The 16,954-nt window shown below is 45.7% G+C and overlaps 1 protein-coding gene across 2 annotated transcripts in view; it reads right to left on the bottom strand.

The window, feature by feature from the left end:
* Window positions 1-11,932: 11,932 nt before the first annotated feature.
* KIF3B (kinesin family member 3B) overlaps window positions 11,933-16,954 on the bottom strand; it is a 38,296-nt gene continuing 33,274 nt past the window's right edge. For both annotated transcript variants that reach the window (XM_007193297.3, XM_057529534.1), the window contains 2 exons: window positions 16,203-16,381; window positions 11,933-15,638 (listed from right to left, as the gene is read on the bottom strand). In XM_007193297.3, the coding sequence (XP_007193359.2) occupies window positions 15,542-15,638; window positions 16,203-16,381 (276 nt within the window). In that variant the 3' untranslated portion in view covers window positions 11,933-15,541. The remainder of the gene's footprint in view (window positions 15,639-16,202; window positions 16,382-16,954) is intronic.

Below are 16,954 nucleotides of genomic sequence, written 5' to 3'. Positions count from 1 at the left end.
CTTCTCTAACTTCTGTACCCTTCCCCTCTAATTATAGAAGTTGCATTTCTCTTACCCTATTTTAATGGCAGTTCCTAAGTTATCCACTGCGTCCTAGTTCCCACCAAAGAGACAAAGACAAGGTCACTGACTCTGAGGGCGCCCTGGTCTACTGGGATCACAGACATGGAAACAAATAATTATACACATTCTTAAGACCCACCATCAATTTTGGACAAGGATGAAGTAACAAACGCTGGGAGGGCGGACTTCACAGAGCTGGTGATTCCCTGGTTCTTGAAGGCCCAGAGGAAAAAGGAGTGGCTCAGGGGAGTTCTAGGTAGAAGTGACAGTGAGTTTGATGGGGGAAGGGGGTGGCAGCCTCCACGTGTGTGTGAAAGTACAAGTGTGTTCAGTTGGGGAGGGGCCAGCAGTCCAGTGGGGCAGGAGGACCCAAGGGCAGAAAGGTGGGCTGGGGCCTAGTAGGGGCATAAGGGAGGGACAGGAGGTAGATCCCCAGGCTGAGGAGTTTTGATTGCCTCCTGTAACTACCAGGAATCAACAGAACTCTGATTTGAGCTCAGATACTGACTCTTACCCAACCCTGTGGTCCCAGACCCAACAGCACAGGGCCTGACACAGAGCAGATGCTCTTTGCTGAATGGATACGTTCAAGCAGGACTGGGTGCTAACACTGGTCTGCAGTGGAGGGGGAGCAAGACGGGTGCAGAGTCGCCCCAGACTCCTCCTTGAATATTTCTTCGGCAAGGCTTTCTCTGCTGCCCTATACTCACTAAGTCCTTTACGCTCCCATAGCATCCAAAGCTTCCTTCAAAATGTAATGAGGGGGCTTCCCTGGTGGCGCAGTGGTTGAGAATCTGCCTGCCAATGCAGGGGACACGGGTTCGAGCCCTGGTCTGGGAAGATCCCACATGCCGCGGAGCAGCTAGGCCCGTGAGCCACGGCTGCTGAGCCTGCGCGTCTGGAGCCTGTGCTCCGCCAACAAGAGAGGCCGCGGTGGTGAGAGGCCCGCGCACCGCGATGAAGAGTGGCCCCCACTTGCCACAACTGGAGAAAGCCCTCGCACAAAACGAAGACCCAACACAGCCAAAAAAAAAAAAAAAAAAAAAAAATCAATGACTAGATACAGAGAATAGACTGGTGGTTGCCAGAGGTGGGGGTGTGGACAAGATGGGTAAAGGTGGTCAAAGGTACAAACTTCCAGTTATAAAATAAGTCCTGGGGATGTAATGTACAGCGTGGTGACTATAGTTAATAATACTGTATTGCATATTTGAAAGTTGCTAAGAGAGTAGATCTTAAAAGTTCTCATCACAAGAAAAAAAATGTACAACTCCATATGGTGATAGATGTTAACTAGACATTGTGGTGATCATTTTACAATATATACAAATACAGAATCAATATGTTGTACACCCTAAACTAATATAATGTTATATGTCAATTATATCTCAATTTCAAAAAAATGAATAACTTTCTTATGTACTAAGAAAGTCACATTCACAAAAACAACAACAACAAAACTTACACCATCTGGAAATAAAGTTAATATAAAATCACACATCTTATATGAAGAAAACTATAAACTCCACCAAGGAGCATAAAGTCTTAGATCAATAAAGAGCACAGCTTGCCTCAGGCTGGAAGACCCTATAACATGTGGATATTCATGATCTCAAAATTAGCCTATCCAGTAAATGTCATCCCAATCAAGATCCCAGTGAGATTTTATTGTCAAAGTGATCCTAAAATTCAACTGGAAAAATAGATGCATCGTTTTCATAACAAAAAGACTGAACATTTACTGACAACTTGCCATGTGCCAGACTCTGGCCCAATGACTTGCTATGCATCATTTCATCTCATCTTCACAAAAACACTGTAAGGTAGATACGGTTACTATTAACTTTAGACAGATGAGGAAGCAGAGGTTCAGAGAGAAAAAAATAACTTGCCCAAGATTACACAGCTAGCAGGTGGCTGACCTGGGATTAAAGCTCAGGCTGGCTGAACGAACCCAAACTCTGCGAACTTAACCACTCTGCCATACTGCCAAAAGAAGTTTGAAGATTAATGAGTTGGGACTTGTTCTACCAGATATTAAAATGCATTAGGTAGCTACACCAACTAAAACAGTACAGTTTTGACAAAGGAACTGACAGACCTATTAAACTGAACAGAGTACAGAAATAGAGCCAAGTGTATAAGGAATTTCAGTGTACAGTAAAGGTAACATTTCATATTGGTGGAGAAAAGATGGAAGTCAATAAACAGAACGGGACCACTGGGTAGCCATTTGGAGAAAAATTAAGTTGGAGCTCCATCTCCCTCCCTAAATCTAAATTCCACCTCTTAGATAAAAGATGTACATGTTATAAAAGAAACAATAAAAGCATTGGAAGAAAAAAACAAGTGAAAGTTTCTTTTTTGTTTTTTTTTTAAATTTATTTATTTATTTATTTATATTTATTTATGGCTGTGTTGGGTCTTCGTTTCTGTGTGAGGGCTTTCTCTAGTTGTGGCAAGCGGGGGCCACTCTTCATTGCGGTGCGCGGGCCTCTGACTATCGCGGCCTCTTCTTGTTGCGGAGCACAGGCTCCAGACGCGCAGGCTCAGTAATTGTGGCTCATGGGCCCAGTTGCTCCGCGGCATGTGGGATCTTCCCAGACCAGGGCACGAACCCGTGTCCCCTGCATTGGCAGGCAGATTCTCAACCACTGCGCCACCAGGGAAGCCCCAAGTGAATGTTTTAATAATCCTGGAACTGGAAGACTTTCTAAGCATGTTATAAAAGTTTTTAAAAAATCCGTCCAGTAAAATCAAGTCAAGATTTGACTTTATAAAATTAAAACTTCGTATGTGGCAATAAAATACCACACACAAGGTTAAAGACAACCAATGAAGTGGAGGAAGATATCTGTCACATACATGACAAAGAGTTAAGATTCCTAATAAACAGAGACTTCCCTGGTGGTGCAGTGGTTAAGACTCCGTGCTCCCAGTGCAGGGGGCCTGGGTTCGATCCCTAACCAGGGAACTAGATCCCACACGTGTGCCACAACTAAGGAGCCAGCGAGCTGCAACTAAGGAGCCTGCCTGCTGCAACTAAGACATGGTGCAACCAAATAAATAAATAAATTTTTTTTTTTAAAAAGCTTCCTAATAAACAGAGTTTTTAAAAGTCAATAGGAAACACCGGAATTAGAAAAACAGTCAAATAACAATGGCCTGGGGCTTCCCTGGTGGCGCAGTGGTTGAGAGTCTGCCTGCCGGTGCGGGTTACACGGGTTCGAGCCCTTGTCTGGGAGGATCCCACGTGCCGCGGAGCAACTGGGCCCGTGAGCCACAATTGCTGAGCCTGCGCGTCTGGAGCCTGTGCTCCGCGGCGGGAGGGGCCGCGATAGTGGGAGGCCCGCGCACCGCGATGGGGAGTGGCCCCCGCTTGCCGCAGCTGGAGAGGGCCCTCGCGCAGAAGCGAAGACCCAACACAGCCATAAATAAATTAAAAAAATAAATAAATAAATAACAATGGCCTAAAAAGGCAATTAACAAAAGAAGAATCACAAACGGAAATAAATACTTGAAAATATTTTCCACCTCATTAGTAATCCTGGAACTACAGATAGAAACAAAATTGAGATACCATTTTTCAATAGAATTGAAAATTTTCAGACTGGAAAAGGTTAAAAAGATTGGCAGAACCTAGTGTTAACAAGGATATAGGGAAATGGGCATAATTTATGCACTGCCAGTGGGAGTACAAATTCATATAGGCATTTTGGGAGGCAGTTTGCCAATATGGGACAAAATTATAATGGGAAAACCCTTTGATCTAGTAATTCATTTATAGTGATTTATCCCAGGAAGGAAATTAAACAAGTGAACAATGATCTATATATAAGGTTGCTTTATACAGTATTGTATAAAACAAAATAATCTGAAAATGACTTCAATGATTATCTATAGCGTTAAATAAATTCTGGTATTCCATACGATTACTAGGAAGCCATTTAGAATAATAATATAAATCCATATTTATTAATTGGACATATGTCCATAACATATTATTGAGTGAAAACAGGACAGGTGTGTACTATGGACCCATATATATTATGAAGGTCGAACTAAAAGAGTTTGCATAAAGAGATATCTAAAAAACTGGCTATCAGCTATAAGAAATAGAATTTCCAGTGATCTGTAATTACTTCTTTAAGTGTTTTTGTATTGTTTGAATGTTTTACCATCAGAATATATAATTTTTATAATCAGAATATTCAATAAAGCTTGTTATATTTTGATTTTGAAATAGCACTTAACACTTATTATACAACCTAGGAAATTTATATTATCACATTTATCATATATCAACATATATCAACCCTACAAGGAAGGTATTATTCATTCATTTTACAGGAAGGGACACAATCCAAGGCTCAGAAAGGTTAAGCAACTTGCGCTGGAAGTATCAGGATTTGAACACAGGTCTGGCTGACACACGAGCTCTTTCCATAATGCTGCACTGTTACTAATAATTAATACTGCTATTAATATTTAATAATATATGCCTCTTATTGTATGCCTATTAAGTGCCAGATCCTTGATGAATGTTTTCTTTAATCCTTCCAGCAACTCTTGAGAGCAGCAGGGTGGGTATTAACCCTCCTACCAAGGTGCAATAGCTTGCTTCGGGTAATAAGTGCTAACCCAGGTTTATCTAGCTCCAAAACCTCCCTGCTCCGTTTTGCCACATTTCCTGCTGATCTGGTAGAACACTGTCTTACCCTTGAGACACTGTTTGCCCTGAGGTCTTTGCTCTTCTACATGTCCTTACATCTCCATCTTGTAGCTCTTTGGATAGATTATAGTGCTTAAACAGAGATTATGTATTTGACCATAATGCAAATGTTTACTTTTACCATGCAGTATTTAAACAAGAATGTGTGAAGTCTTAGTTTATCTGCTAATTTTATCACTCGGCTCAGAAGCCTTGGGGTCTCCCTGGGCAGACTAAAACCAAGGCAGCCAGTCTCCTACACAGTCTAGCCCAGAGTGCCCTGGGCTCCCTCCATTCACACTCCTGACCACGCCCCTCCTGGGTTTTTCAACATAAAAGCCCCAGCATCCAGCAGCAGGACTGGCCCAAAGTGGCATTCAGTAAACGCCAGCTGAAGGGAGGAAAAAAGAAAACTCTACCATGAGAGACAAAGATCTCAACCAGGCAACTCGAAAGGGGCCTTGGAGGCTGAGTGAAATTTAATTGAGCGGAGATGAGGGTAGGCTTAGACGAAGGCAACATGCTCGCAAAGTCACCTGGAGACCCACCTCCATGCAGTGCTGTCCAGCTTTACAAAGTGCTTTCATATAATAATCATAACAGCTACTGTTGACAGAATGCTCGCCACATGCCAGGCGCCAGGTGCTTTACACATCTGCTTTCTTATTCATGTATTTTATTTATTATGATTGTTATTGTCTTTATGATTAATATTTACTTTGTCTCTCTCCACTAGCTCCACACAAGCTCTAGGGGAGCAGGGATTTTTTTCCTGTTGTGTTCAAAACAGTACTTACTACTGAATAGGTTACTGAATCCTCCACAGAGCTCCACAAGGTAAGGAGGATTTTTCATCCCCACTTTACAGATGAGCAACCTGAGGCTAAGAAGGGACAAGTGACTTTTCCAAAGGTAGAGATCCAACAAGAGGACAAGACTAAAAATACATCCGTGGTCTCTCTCTCTCTCTCTCCCCATTACCCCTGCAACAGCCTGGATTCAGAAATGTCCATTTCTGGCCTTGACGTTGGGAGCCGCCACCTGCCTGCTCCTTACTTGACTAATAATGATAGCCACTCACTGAGTACTTGCTACAGGCCAGGCACTGTTCCCAGTGCTTCACACATTTTGACTCAGAGCAACTTAGGAAGTACTTGCTATGATGCCTTTCTGGTAGTTGAGGAATCGGAAGCCCCAGGGAGGTTAAAAAAAACTTTGCAATAATCATACAACTAGTCAATGGTGAGTTCAGAATTCACAATCCAGCAGTCTGGGTCCAGTGCCCACGCGTTTCACCACTGCCCACGCTGCCTTCGTAAGATGGCAAAGCAGAGTCAGAGCAGTGGGGGAGGGCTGGGATTTCCGGAGCACTTACTAAGGCCAAGGCCACTCGGCCTGGCCTGTTAGGCATGCTCTCCTGTATTCTTTTCACGTTCGTTCTCTTTTCAACCTCACAATCACCCTGTGAAGTTACGGATGAGGAAACGGGGAGTTCTGAGACCCTAAAAGCACCAGACAGATGAGATAGAGAGTAGATTAGTGGTTGCCTAGGGCTGTGTGGTTGGGAGGAAATGGGGAGTGGCAGTTAATGGGTACTTTTGTGGGTGATGAAAATGTTTTAAAATTGGTAGTGGCGATGATTGCACAGCTAGGTGAATATACTAAAAACCAATGAATTAGACACTTTAATGGGCAAATTGCGTGGTAGGTGAATTATATCTTAATAAAGCCTTTTATCTTAAAAGCGGGCCGGGGGGGCACATGGAAGGAAGTGGCAGAGGTGGAATTTTCACCAGCTTCAGATCAAAAACTCTGGAGCTACTGTTGCCTCTTCTTTGTCTCTCACCTCTCACATACAGTTATCAGCAATCAGCATGCATCTTAAGACACGTTACCACTTCTCTCCGCCGCTCCCACTGCCTGGTCCAAGCCACCACCTCCCCTCCCAACCACCGCACCCCTTCTAGGCAGTCTCCTTCCTCTCCCCTTGCTCCCTCTGCTCTGTTCTCCACAGCGCAGCCAGAGGGATCCTTTTAAGCATTCCTGTCGGATTTCCCTCTCTTGCTCTCCACCTCTTTTGCTTAAAAGCCTCCAGTGGTCTAAAAATAAAATTCACTTACAATTCAGCCTTGGTCCCCCCCCCCACCTGTCCAACCCCACTGCCCACTAGCCACACTTTGCTGTCCCCAAACACAACCCCACCGCCAGGCCTCTGCACCGTGGTTCCATTTCCCTGGAATACTCTTCCTCCCAGTGCCAGATACCTACACGCTTGCTCCCCAGTTTCACTCAGGCCTCTGCTTGAAGAGAGCATGTCACCACTGCAGAGAAGCCCCGGCCGACCTCCCAACCTCCCAACCTAACCCAGCCACCACCCCCAGCTCTTCACTCTCTAACCCCTGCCCTGCCTTGCTGTCCTTCAGGGCACCTCTGACCACCTGACAGTCCATCCTTCTTTGTTAACCATCTGTCTCCCCCACTAGAATGTGCCACCCCTGGGAGCAGGAGCTTCATCCTGGATCCCGAGGACTAGAACAATGCCCACAACATGGTAGGTACTCAGAAGAATGAAGAAAGGAATCTGGCGCTAAAGCCCTGGCTCTTCTCACTGCCCCAGGACAACCAAGCAAAGAAGACGGATCACTGCATTGAACACACCCCCCTCGGAAATCTGCGCCCCCCCCCCCCCGCCCCCCGCCCCCAAGCACGCTCTGAGCGCCGGATCTGAGCCACGGATCACTTTGAATTGTACGTATTTGTGAATGACGATACCTCCCTACCAGAATGGGAGCTCCGGAAGCCCTGAGCCATATGTAGCCGACATCTGGCACAGAGTTTGAACAGCATTATGTAAATCTTTTGTTCACTGGCCAAAGAAGATGAATTTCAACACCAATGGCAGAAGTTTAATTTCTCTGTTCTTAAACGTAGCAAAGGAACCACCTTCCATTCTGCTACCCTGAAAAATGCCTCAGCCCCATTCCTAAGGAACCAAGCCACAGTCAACCCTTAGAATGCCTTGGGTTCTGAGCTGTGCCAGGGAAAGCTCCTTGCAGAATGGAATTTGCCAACCGAGCCCAGAAAACCTGTGTGAACAGCAGGCAAACTTAAAGGAGCACTTAGTGAAATTGCTTCCTGTTATCTCAGAGAGAAATAGTAGCATGAGAGGCTGGCTTAAGGAGAAAACGCTGGAGTGCAAGAAATAGGGCTGGGCGTCACCCCCGCCCCCGACAAACACCCCCAAAAGCCTCCGAGGGCTGCCCCTCTATCTACAGGCTGTGCCTTGGAGTTGAACCCCTTCTCACTCTCCACTCCCAGCACTCCAGGCCTCGGGTTCCCCAGCATGAGCCCCGTGTCTCGTTCATGCTGTTGCCTTCGTCTGGCATGCCCTTCCCTCCTCTCAGGCGGGTGAAACCCTACCCAATATTCAGGAGCACCGCTCAAATGCGACCTCCTCTGTGAAGGCTTCCTCCACCTCTCCTGTCCTGTCACTCCTTCCTCTGACAGAAAACACTCCGTCCTGAGCTGTGGGTGTCAGCACCGATCCAACCATCTGATCCATCTAAGTGTCAAACCTAAGAAGACAACAGGACATGCCCTCAGGGAACTTATTGTCTAGTGGGGGAGACCAACGCAAAGAAATACATTCATTGCAAGTTGGGGAAAGGGCTAAGAAGGAAGCATGGTTTATTTAGTGAGAGACACCACACAGCCAGGTGGAGATGGGGGGAAACCAGAATGGATGGTTGGGGAAGGCTTCTTGGAAGAGATGACATTAAACTGGTACCTGATCAATGAGTACGAGTGAGCCAAGCAAAGAGTGGAGAGAAATTTCCAGAGAGAGGGCACAGCACATGTGAAGGTGTCACGGCATGAAAGCGCTTGGCATAACCCAGAACCAAAAGGAGGCCCAGGAGAGCAGCGGGAGGAGAGGAGGCTGGCCTTCTCGGAGGTCCTAACCACTCTGAATCACCGTCCTTCGGTGTTTTTGTCTCTCCCCGCCTCAGAAGGGCTGGAGAGCATTTCACTCCTCTCTGTCTCCCATGCAGAGCAAGACACCTAGCACTCAACAAGCATTCAACAAGTTCCTGTGGGCTGCACTGTCCCCAGCCATGCGGGTGAGCCGCCTCTCTCTCTGCCCGTTGCCCCGCCCCAAAAGCCAGTCCCCAGTCAGCTCGCCTAACCGAAGCACCCGGGGACAGTTTACCACAGGCTGCTGATAGAAACAGAGGATGAAACAGGAGCAGCTGTGAGAGCTACAGTTACGTCCTTGATAAATGCCACCGACAACCCAGTTGGCAGATGTGACCACTGCATAGTCCTTGGAGACCAGATTCTCAGGGTAAAATTCAATCAGATGGCAACTCTAGTACAAAAGGACCTGCCAAAATCACGCGCCCCGAGACAAAACACCAGTGTGAAGTTCAAAACAGTTTGCAAGGTCAACTGTTTTTATTCACAGTACTTCTGATGATGAAATGTATGGGTTTTCTCCCTCCACCCGATAATTAAGTCTCTGATTCTCCAGACACCAAGTGGGTGTCCTACAATTCAATTCAGTACTGACACTAACTCCCAGTATTTAAGGACTCGGTCCCACAAGACTGCCCCCACTTCAGATGCTAGTCCAAAGTCCCAGGTTGCCACCTGTATCTCTGACCAACCAGCTGTAACTGTTGAGGGTTTCCACAGTCCTGTCCTCAGGTTAAATAATTACTAGAATGAATGGCTCACAGAACTCAGGAAAGCACTGTAGCTACTATTACCGGTTTACTATAAAGGATGCAACTCAGGAACATCCAAATGGAAGAAATGCATAGTGCAAGGTTGGGGGAAGAACACGGAGCCTCTGTGCCCTTTTCGGGCATGCCATCCTCCCAGCATCTTCGTGCGTTCGCCAACCTGGAAGCGCTCCAAACCCCCATCGTTTAGGGGCTTTTATGGAGGTTCCATTAGGTAGGCACAATTGATTGAATCATTGACTATTGGTGATTAACTCAATCTACAGTTCCTCTCCCCTCCCTGGAGATCAGGTTCCTCTGGCAACCAGCCTCCATCCTGAAGCTATCCATGGGTCACTTTATTAGCATAAGCTCAGGTATGGTTGAAAGGGGCTTGTTAGGAATACCAAAAGGTACTCTTATCACTCAGGAAATTTCAAGAGTTGTAGAAGTTTTGGGGGGATAAAGACCCTACATATTTCTTACTACATCACACAAGGTTTGAGTAGTTTCTTGATTTTTTTTTTTTTTTAAACAACCCGGAAGATGAGAAGACAATTTGGTGATTCAGCAGGAATTTCCAAGTTGCCCGGCAACCCTGCCCTGTACCTCCCCTGATATTTAGACCCTGACCCACCCAGATTTCTGCCACTTTCAAGAACACACTCATAATTCTTCAAATCACACTCTGAACCCTTGCTTTCTGGCTAATGAGTTTTGATCTGTTCTCAACCAATAATTATACAAGCTAAACTAATCTAACTCATTTTGGAAAGAAAGGGGGCTATAGGGATATTACACATAGTTTGAGGCCATCTTATGAAGAGTTAAGAATCATTTGCCTAATCACATAGGCCACCGTCTTCTCTGTGCTCTTTACATTTCTTGTTGGTATATATATTTTTAAAGTCCTCTACTAAATTCTATTCTATAGTAGTTCTCCATGCTTCCCCCTAGTGAGGGTAAAAAAGGACTGCAGATAACTTCCTGTGAAATTCTACTTGTCTGTTACACGAGGCCTTCACAAACGTTGTTCCCTCTTTAAACAAATTCCCTTCCTTACTTTCTTGTCCAGATAACTCCTTGTCCTCTAAATCTCACTTTATGCCATTACTCCAGAAAGCCCTTCCCTTCTTTACTCGCCCAATCTAAATTAGGCCCCTATTACTCTCTCATAATGTCTTATAATATCACTTCACGGCATTTGTCATGATTTGTAATTATTCTTTTGTGTGCATTAGGTTACCATTTACCCTGCCTCCCTCCCCATTAAAGCACAAGCTCCATGCAGGCAGGGACCACGTTGTTCACATCTCTATATCCAGTGCCCAGAACAGCATGGCACATAGTAGGTACTCAACATGTATTTGTTAAGTGATTAGCAGATTTTCTATAGAGGCCTAGGGTTTTCTAAACATAATATACCCAGTACTAGCTTCTAGTTTCTTAGGATACAAATTGTTCATGGTGTCTTCTGAACACAGGGTCCTGTCACAGCAATAACCATATTTTATTATTTTTATTATTTTTTGGCCATACCGCGTGGCTTGTGGGCTCTTAGTTCCCCGACCAGGGATTGAACCCGGACCACGGCAGTGAAAGCATGGAGTCCTAATCACTGGACCACCAGGGAATTCCTAATAACCACATTTTAAAATGTCTGCTCTCATCCACATACTTGAGTACTTGTTGCTTTAAATGTAATGCTAATCCTCCACAATGGCCCTGCCAGGTGGGGATTACTGGCCCTATTTTACAGACAAGGACCCCAAGGTTCAGAGAGGTAAACTAAATTCCTCATAGTCACACAGCTAGTAAGCAGAGGCACAACCAGGATTCAAGCCCCGCTCGGAGTCCACGGTCTGAGCTCCTTCTACTGAGTCCCCACTCCTCAGACAGGGTACATGACCCCCAGGGGGACACGCCAGCAGGCCTGAGCATATGAGAAACCATAAGACCAACAAGTGGCCCACTTCTGGTACTTTTTCTCTTGAGGGTAAATGACATGAAATATTTCTGTGTTAAAAAAAGATATAGGGAGCTTCCCTGGTGGCGCAGTGGTTGAGAATCTGCCTGCCAATGCAGGGGACACGGGTTCGAGCCCTGGTCTGGGAAGATCCCACATGCCGCGGAGCAACTGGGCCCGTGAGCCACGATTGCTGAGCCTGCGCGTCTGGAGCTTGTGCTCCGCAACAAGAGAGGCCGCGATAGTGAGAGGCCCGTGCCCCGCCATGAAGAGTGGCCCCCGCTTGCCGCAACTAGAGAAAGCCCTCGCACAGAAATGAAGACCCAACACAGCCAAAAATTAATTAATTAATTAATTAAAAAATAATAATCTGTTAAAAATATATATATATTTTAAAGTATAATATGTAATAAATTTAAAGAAACATAAAAAACAAAACACAGAAATTAAAAGAAATTTCATGCCTGTCTCAGGAACCTTCATGGAAAAACACGAGAAGCACTCGTCACTCTTTCTTCATTTCATGTCCCTTTACCTCATTGCTATATTTTTAAAATGCCAACATTCCAACTCAATCTTCATTTTCCATTCCCACCCTCCTTTCACTAGAAAAATTCAAATGTTTAAAGAAATTGGCAGTGTGTCAGCCACAGGCAAGTCATTTTCAAAAACGTTAGTCATTTATGAGGACACCTTTTTGTAAGTACAATAAATCTGATTGATTTTTATTACACATCTTAGTTTAGAATCACTTTTACATTCCTAGACAAAGAGATGATACAAATAAATATCAGTTGTAAAATTAGAGCCCCAAGTATTGGCATATTCTTTGTCTAAAGGTAGCCAAAGAGAAGGTCAAGATCAATAGTAACTCCAAGGAGCCATAAAGCCCACTGCCTCCTGCCTGCCCCAGGATCACTCCTTTCATAATTAACCTCAAAAGCATTTCATTCAAGAAACAAGGGTGGGGAGAAGGGGGGCAGATTTCTGAACAGCACAAGACAAAACCTTGCAGGACAGACAATAGCCAGGCCCACTCTTCTTATCCAGGTCCCTTTGAGCATTCCGATTATGGCTTTTAGAGAATATTAACAGCCCCCTTTTCGTCCACTGATGGCGCTGAGATGGCCCAAGGCGTTGTTTGCAGTGAGCCTGACCTCAAGTGGGAAATGTGAGGCAGAACTGATATCCCACGTTAACAGGGAATCGACGCTTCTCAGAAACCTGGCAACGATTCTACATTCAGTGAAGGAGGACTTAACAAGAGTCAGACAGAAGTGGGGCATGGCCCACGCCTGAGCTGCAGAACTCTCTGACGCCCTTGGTCGTGGAGGTGCGGGTGGTGAGATTCAAGCAGCATGCAGGCATTCGACGGAGGACAATCCAATATTAGGGCAGAGTCTTAAGAAAGTGCTTCATGCCTATGATTTGTGGCCTTGGGTTCTGAATTCAGGGGCCTGGGAGACATGGGATTTGAAATCTGAAGCCAGATACATTCCTACCAATCAGAGCAAAAGGGGATCTCGCTGAAGGGGGTTGCACACTCCGTCAAACTCCTTCTCTCAGATGAGCCTCTTAGATCCTGTTAGACTTGCTGCCAGACTTCATTAGCTGCTGCTGACTTGAAGGCCCTCAGATGGCTTGGAACATTCTAGCATGACTACAGACATGAAAACCAGGTCCCTCAGTCGACTTGGTAGGTCCACACATTTGGCTCAATTCAGAGCCCAAAGCAGCAGCTTTCCGGTGGCAGCACGACATTCTACTGTCTACTCTATTCGAATATTTCTTGGATCAATTTTGAGAGAAGAAAAGCACCGGAGACTGCTCCGGGACGGGACGGCTTCACCTCCACCCAGGTGTTCTTCTACTTCGTTTCACAGACCACCAGATGAACACAGCCAAGTACAAGGCAAGCCTGTTTTCATAATCCTGCCTGTCAACTTGGCTTTCTTCTTTTGCCTTCTTAGAAAAGTTCTATGGTCACTCAACCACCTGTGGTCAGAATAGCCACCTGGAGACATCAGTATTCAGCTACAGTGTTATCTGCAATTTTCAGTTCTCAGATTTGCCAGATGGATATGTTCAGCCTAGAGAATTCAGACTAGCTTCGAGGAAATGTGGTGCAAGAGACAGGTGTAACCGGCAGGTCACCATCTTAGGCTACCCACCTCATTATATGGTTCCTGTTCAAACAGGTGAATTCTTAGTAAATAATAAAGAAGCAGAGTTCGATCCCGAGAAAGATGAGGGATGCCTCCATTATGCTCTGGGAATTGCTGAAAAGGGCCCTGGGTTCAGAAAGAATGGTTATAAAAAGAGACAAGCTGTCAGACGAAAGAGCTCCATTTGTAGAGCACTAAGACATTGCACTTGGTACCTCCTCTTTCCCACGGGTTCTGATCCAGAAATGTGCCCTGGGAACTGAGCAGCTGAGTTAAAGTATAACTCAAGGCCCACCTGAGTCGCCACCTTCCCGAGGCACCGTGCCAGCAAGGTGCGCTGGTGTGGCTGACTGGGGACGCATATTGTCCCCTCAGGCTTGGCTCGTAGACTCAGACACCCACGTGGGAGCTTCCAGCCTGGATTAATCATTCAACGGGCCTTTAATACAGACAAAGGCAACAACTGCACGGTAGCATATTTCTAAAGTCGGGCAAGTTCTTGGTCTCTCTCTTACAAACACACACGGACACACTGGAAGAACACAGGCACCCTTGTGCTTGCACACCTGCACACATTTATGAGCTTCTCTTAAGGGGAAATGAGTAACATTCACCTAATGACCAATGTAAAATGAAGCTTTGAATTTCAATAATACAAAGAACTAAAACTTACAAACCAAACTAGTATATGTAAACGGAAATTCCTAACTCTCTCCTCTGAGCCTATTTGATCGCACAGCCACACCTCGCCACCACCTTTGGCTCTGCCTGAGAAGAGCCACAGTTCTAGGATTAGGTGAGTTTTCTGCTGAAGGCAGGCAAGATTCCTCTGCTTCCATCTGTTATGTCTTCCCTTGCCAATGCACCAAGCCTCTTGACTCTTGACCTGCCTAGTCACCCCAATGCTCTCTATGCAAATATAGAACAAAACGGGGGATGCAAAAGTGCCACTATGTGTCTCGTCCCCCCAGCTCTCGTCCCATCAGAGAAGGCAGAGCCAGCCTCCCTTCTCCCACAAAACAGGCCCACTGCAGAGCATGCTCTGGAGGCAGAGGATGGGCCCAGGCAGGGACGCTCAGAGTATGCGTGCATGGGGAAAATGGTGACAAATGAAGAGTAAAGTGACACGGTGTATGGACATGGCATCAACTTACAGATTTACGTCTTTGACAAGATGGTCATGGTTTTGAGGTTTTAAAGAAGCTGTTTCCCTAAACTCTCCAAGGAGGCAAAGGGAATGTTATTTCTATTGCCTCTGACATTGAATCCTTCTGGAGCAGAAGTCGGTAGCTTCCTTGGTAAACATTTGCTCCTTCAGCAGATCCCAAAGGGAGATCCACTTCCTACTGAGGGGCATGGACCGTGCCCCTCGGAGGCTTGGCTCCAAATGAGATTTCTCATTTCTACCTACAAAAACAAGCACCTGTTCAAGTTCTAGGGCTTTCGCTTTCCAACCTCAGTATCATTTTATCCTGAGCCTCCAAAGACTTGGCCCTGCAGAGGTGACTCCTGATTCTGCCCTACTGTTCAACAAGAAGGGAGCCCAGTGTAAAGAACAGGCTAGAAAGGAGAGGGGAGAGGGTGGGAGGGCAAGGGAAGGGAGAGGAGAAGGAGGCAAGGGAGAAGGGAAGCAAGGTCACTGGTCATTCTCTTGCTTTCCACTTCGGCTATCGCACTTTACCTTACCCATGCATTTCTGAGATGCTAATTAAAGGACGGTTCCCAGAGGAGCTGAGTGCCAGATTATGACCAGCATGTTTCAACCAGATTAAGTTGGTTAATCTGCAAAGAGGCCATCGCTTCTCCCCAGGGGAATGGTTCTGAGTTTGGGCTCGAGTCCTCTCTGCAGGTTTTTGCTTGTCTCTTCTCTCAGAAGGCAAACGCTGTTTATACCCTGGGAGAGGAGGAAGTGGGTTTACTTTGGAACCAGCCCCCGAGACTGTGGATAAAGCTGAGATGCGGGGGTTCCTGAGGAAGAGGAGGAGGATCCCGACTTCCTTCCACTTTTAGGCCTGCAAAAGTCAAGCACATATGTACATTACACATCCCGTCTCTGACACAGATCAGATTCCTTTCCCATCAAATGCCATTACATCTCAGGGTGGCCTTGCCTCAGGGGACTTTCAATTGTAAAACCACCAGAGACTGGCACAGCCTGCCCCTCTTCAATGGCCAACACAACCTGCCAACGGAGGAGTGAGATCTCAGGGGAGGGACTCTGATTCTCAGCAATTGTTATTCCATTAAAATCATATTTTGACTGTCTTCTCCAAACTGGTAAAAAATACTAAGTTTGCAAGTAGAATTCACTCCTTTTTCGGTCTTCCACTCAATTATTTTCCTTAAACTTCAAATCCAGAATTTAACAAGATAGAATTTCTAATTTAGCACCAAATTAAATCCTTGGTCATTTAAACTGAGGCTCAGAGCCTGGGTTGTGGATTCAGATAGACCTAGGTTAACTCTGGCTCTGCCACTTACTTCCATGATAAACAAGCACTTTTGCCACCCTCTCCCCTCATTTGTCCTTGTTCAAACATGTTCTGTTCAAACATAGGTCACCAAAAGCCACTCACCTGGCCTTGGGTTTCTTATTTGCAGTGCTATCAAAGGATGATGCATCCACCTGTATCTCATCTTCATCCTGCAGAGCCGCATCCAATGCAGCCTGGACTTTGGGGGCAATGGCGGGCCCCTCGTAGTCTCTGGTGGTCCGGCTGGGCATGTCCAACTCCAGCAGCACGATGTTTTCTGCCTGCAGAAGCAGAGCCAAGACCAGCTAGGATGGCCTCCAATCACACAAAGAGAGTTCAAGCAATCTAAACCCAAGAACAGAACCGCAAATTTCATGCTACTCAAAGCCGACCAAGGGCCTGCCTGGAAGAAGTGATGTAGTTTTATAACCTTTTTCCTGGTGCAATTACAGATGATTTTTTATTTTCTTCTCTATGCTTTTCTCTATTTTCCTTTTTTTTAAAAAAAAACACCAACAACAACAGTGAACATGTATTCTATCCTAAGGGGAATAATCAGGGGAAAAGAATAAATTAAGTAAAACCCATTTATTGTAGACAACGTGAAAATACAAAAAGATACGCAGAAGAAAACAGTAGTCACCAATAATCTCCCCACCTACGGCAGCTTTGATGAACTTTTTGGTTGCAGAGGGAAGGAGGCAGGTATGGTGTATATATGTGGAGGGTGTGTGTGTGGCAGTATACGTGCTTATTACCACATTTTAAAAATCAGGCTGGGCCCTGCCTCATAACTGGCCTTGGAGATGGATTCCCTCACTTGATATCCGGCGGTGGGCCTTTACCTAGCTCCT

This window comes from Balaenoptera acutorostrata, chromosome 15 (genome assembly GCF_949987535.1).
Source record: "Balaenoptera acutorostrata chromosome 15, mBalAcu1.1, whole genome shotgun sequence".
In the NCBI taxonomy this organism is placed as follows: Eukaryota; Metazoa; Chordata; class Mammalia; order Artiodactyla; family Balaenopteridae; genus Balaenoptera; species Balaenoptera acutorostrata.
The sequence above is the reverse complement of the archived record's forward strand: the minus strand, read 5'-3'. Positions and strand labels throughout refer to the sequence as shown.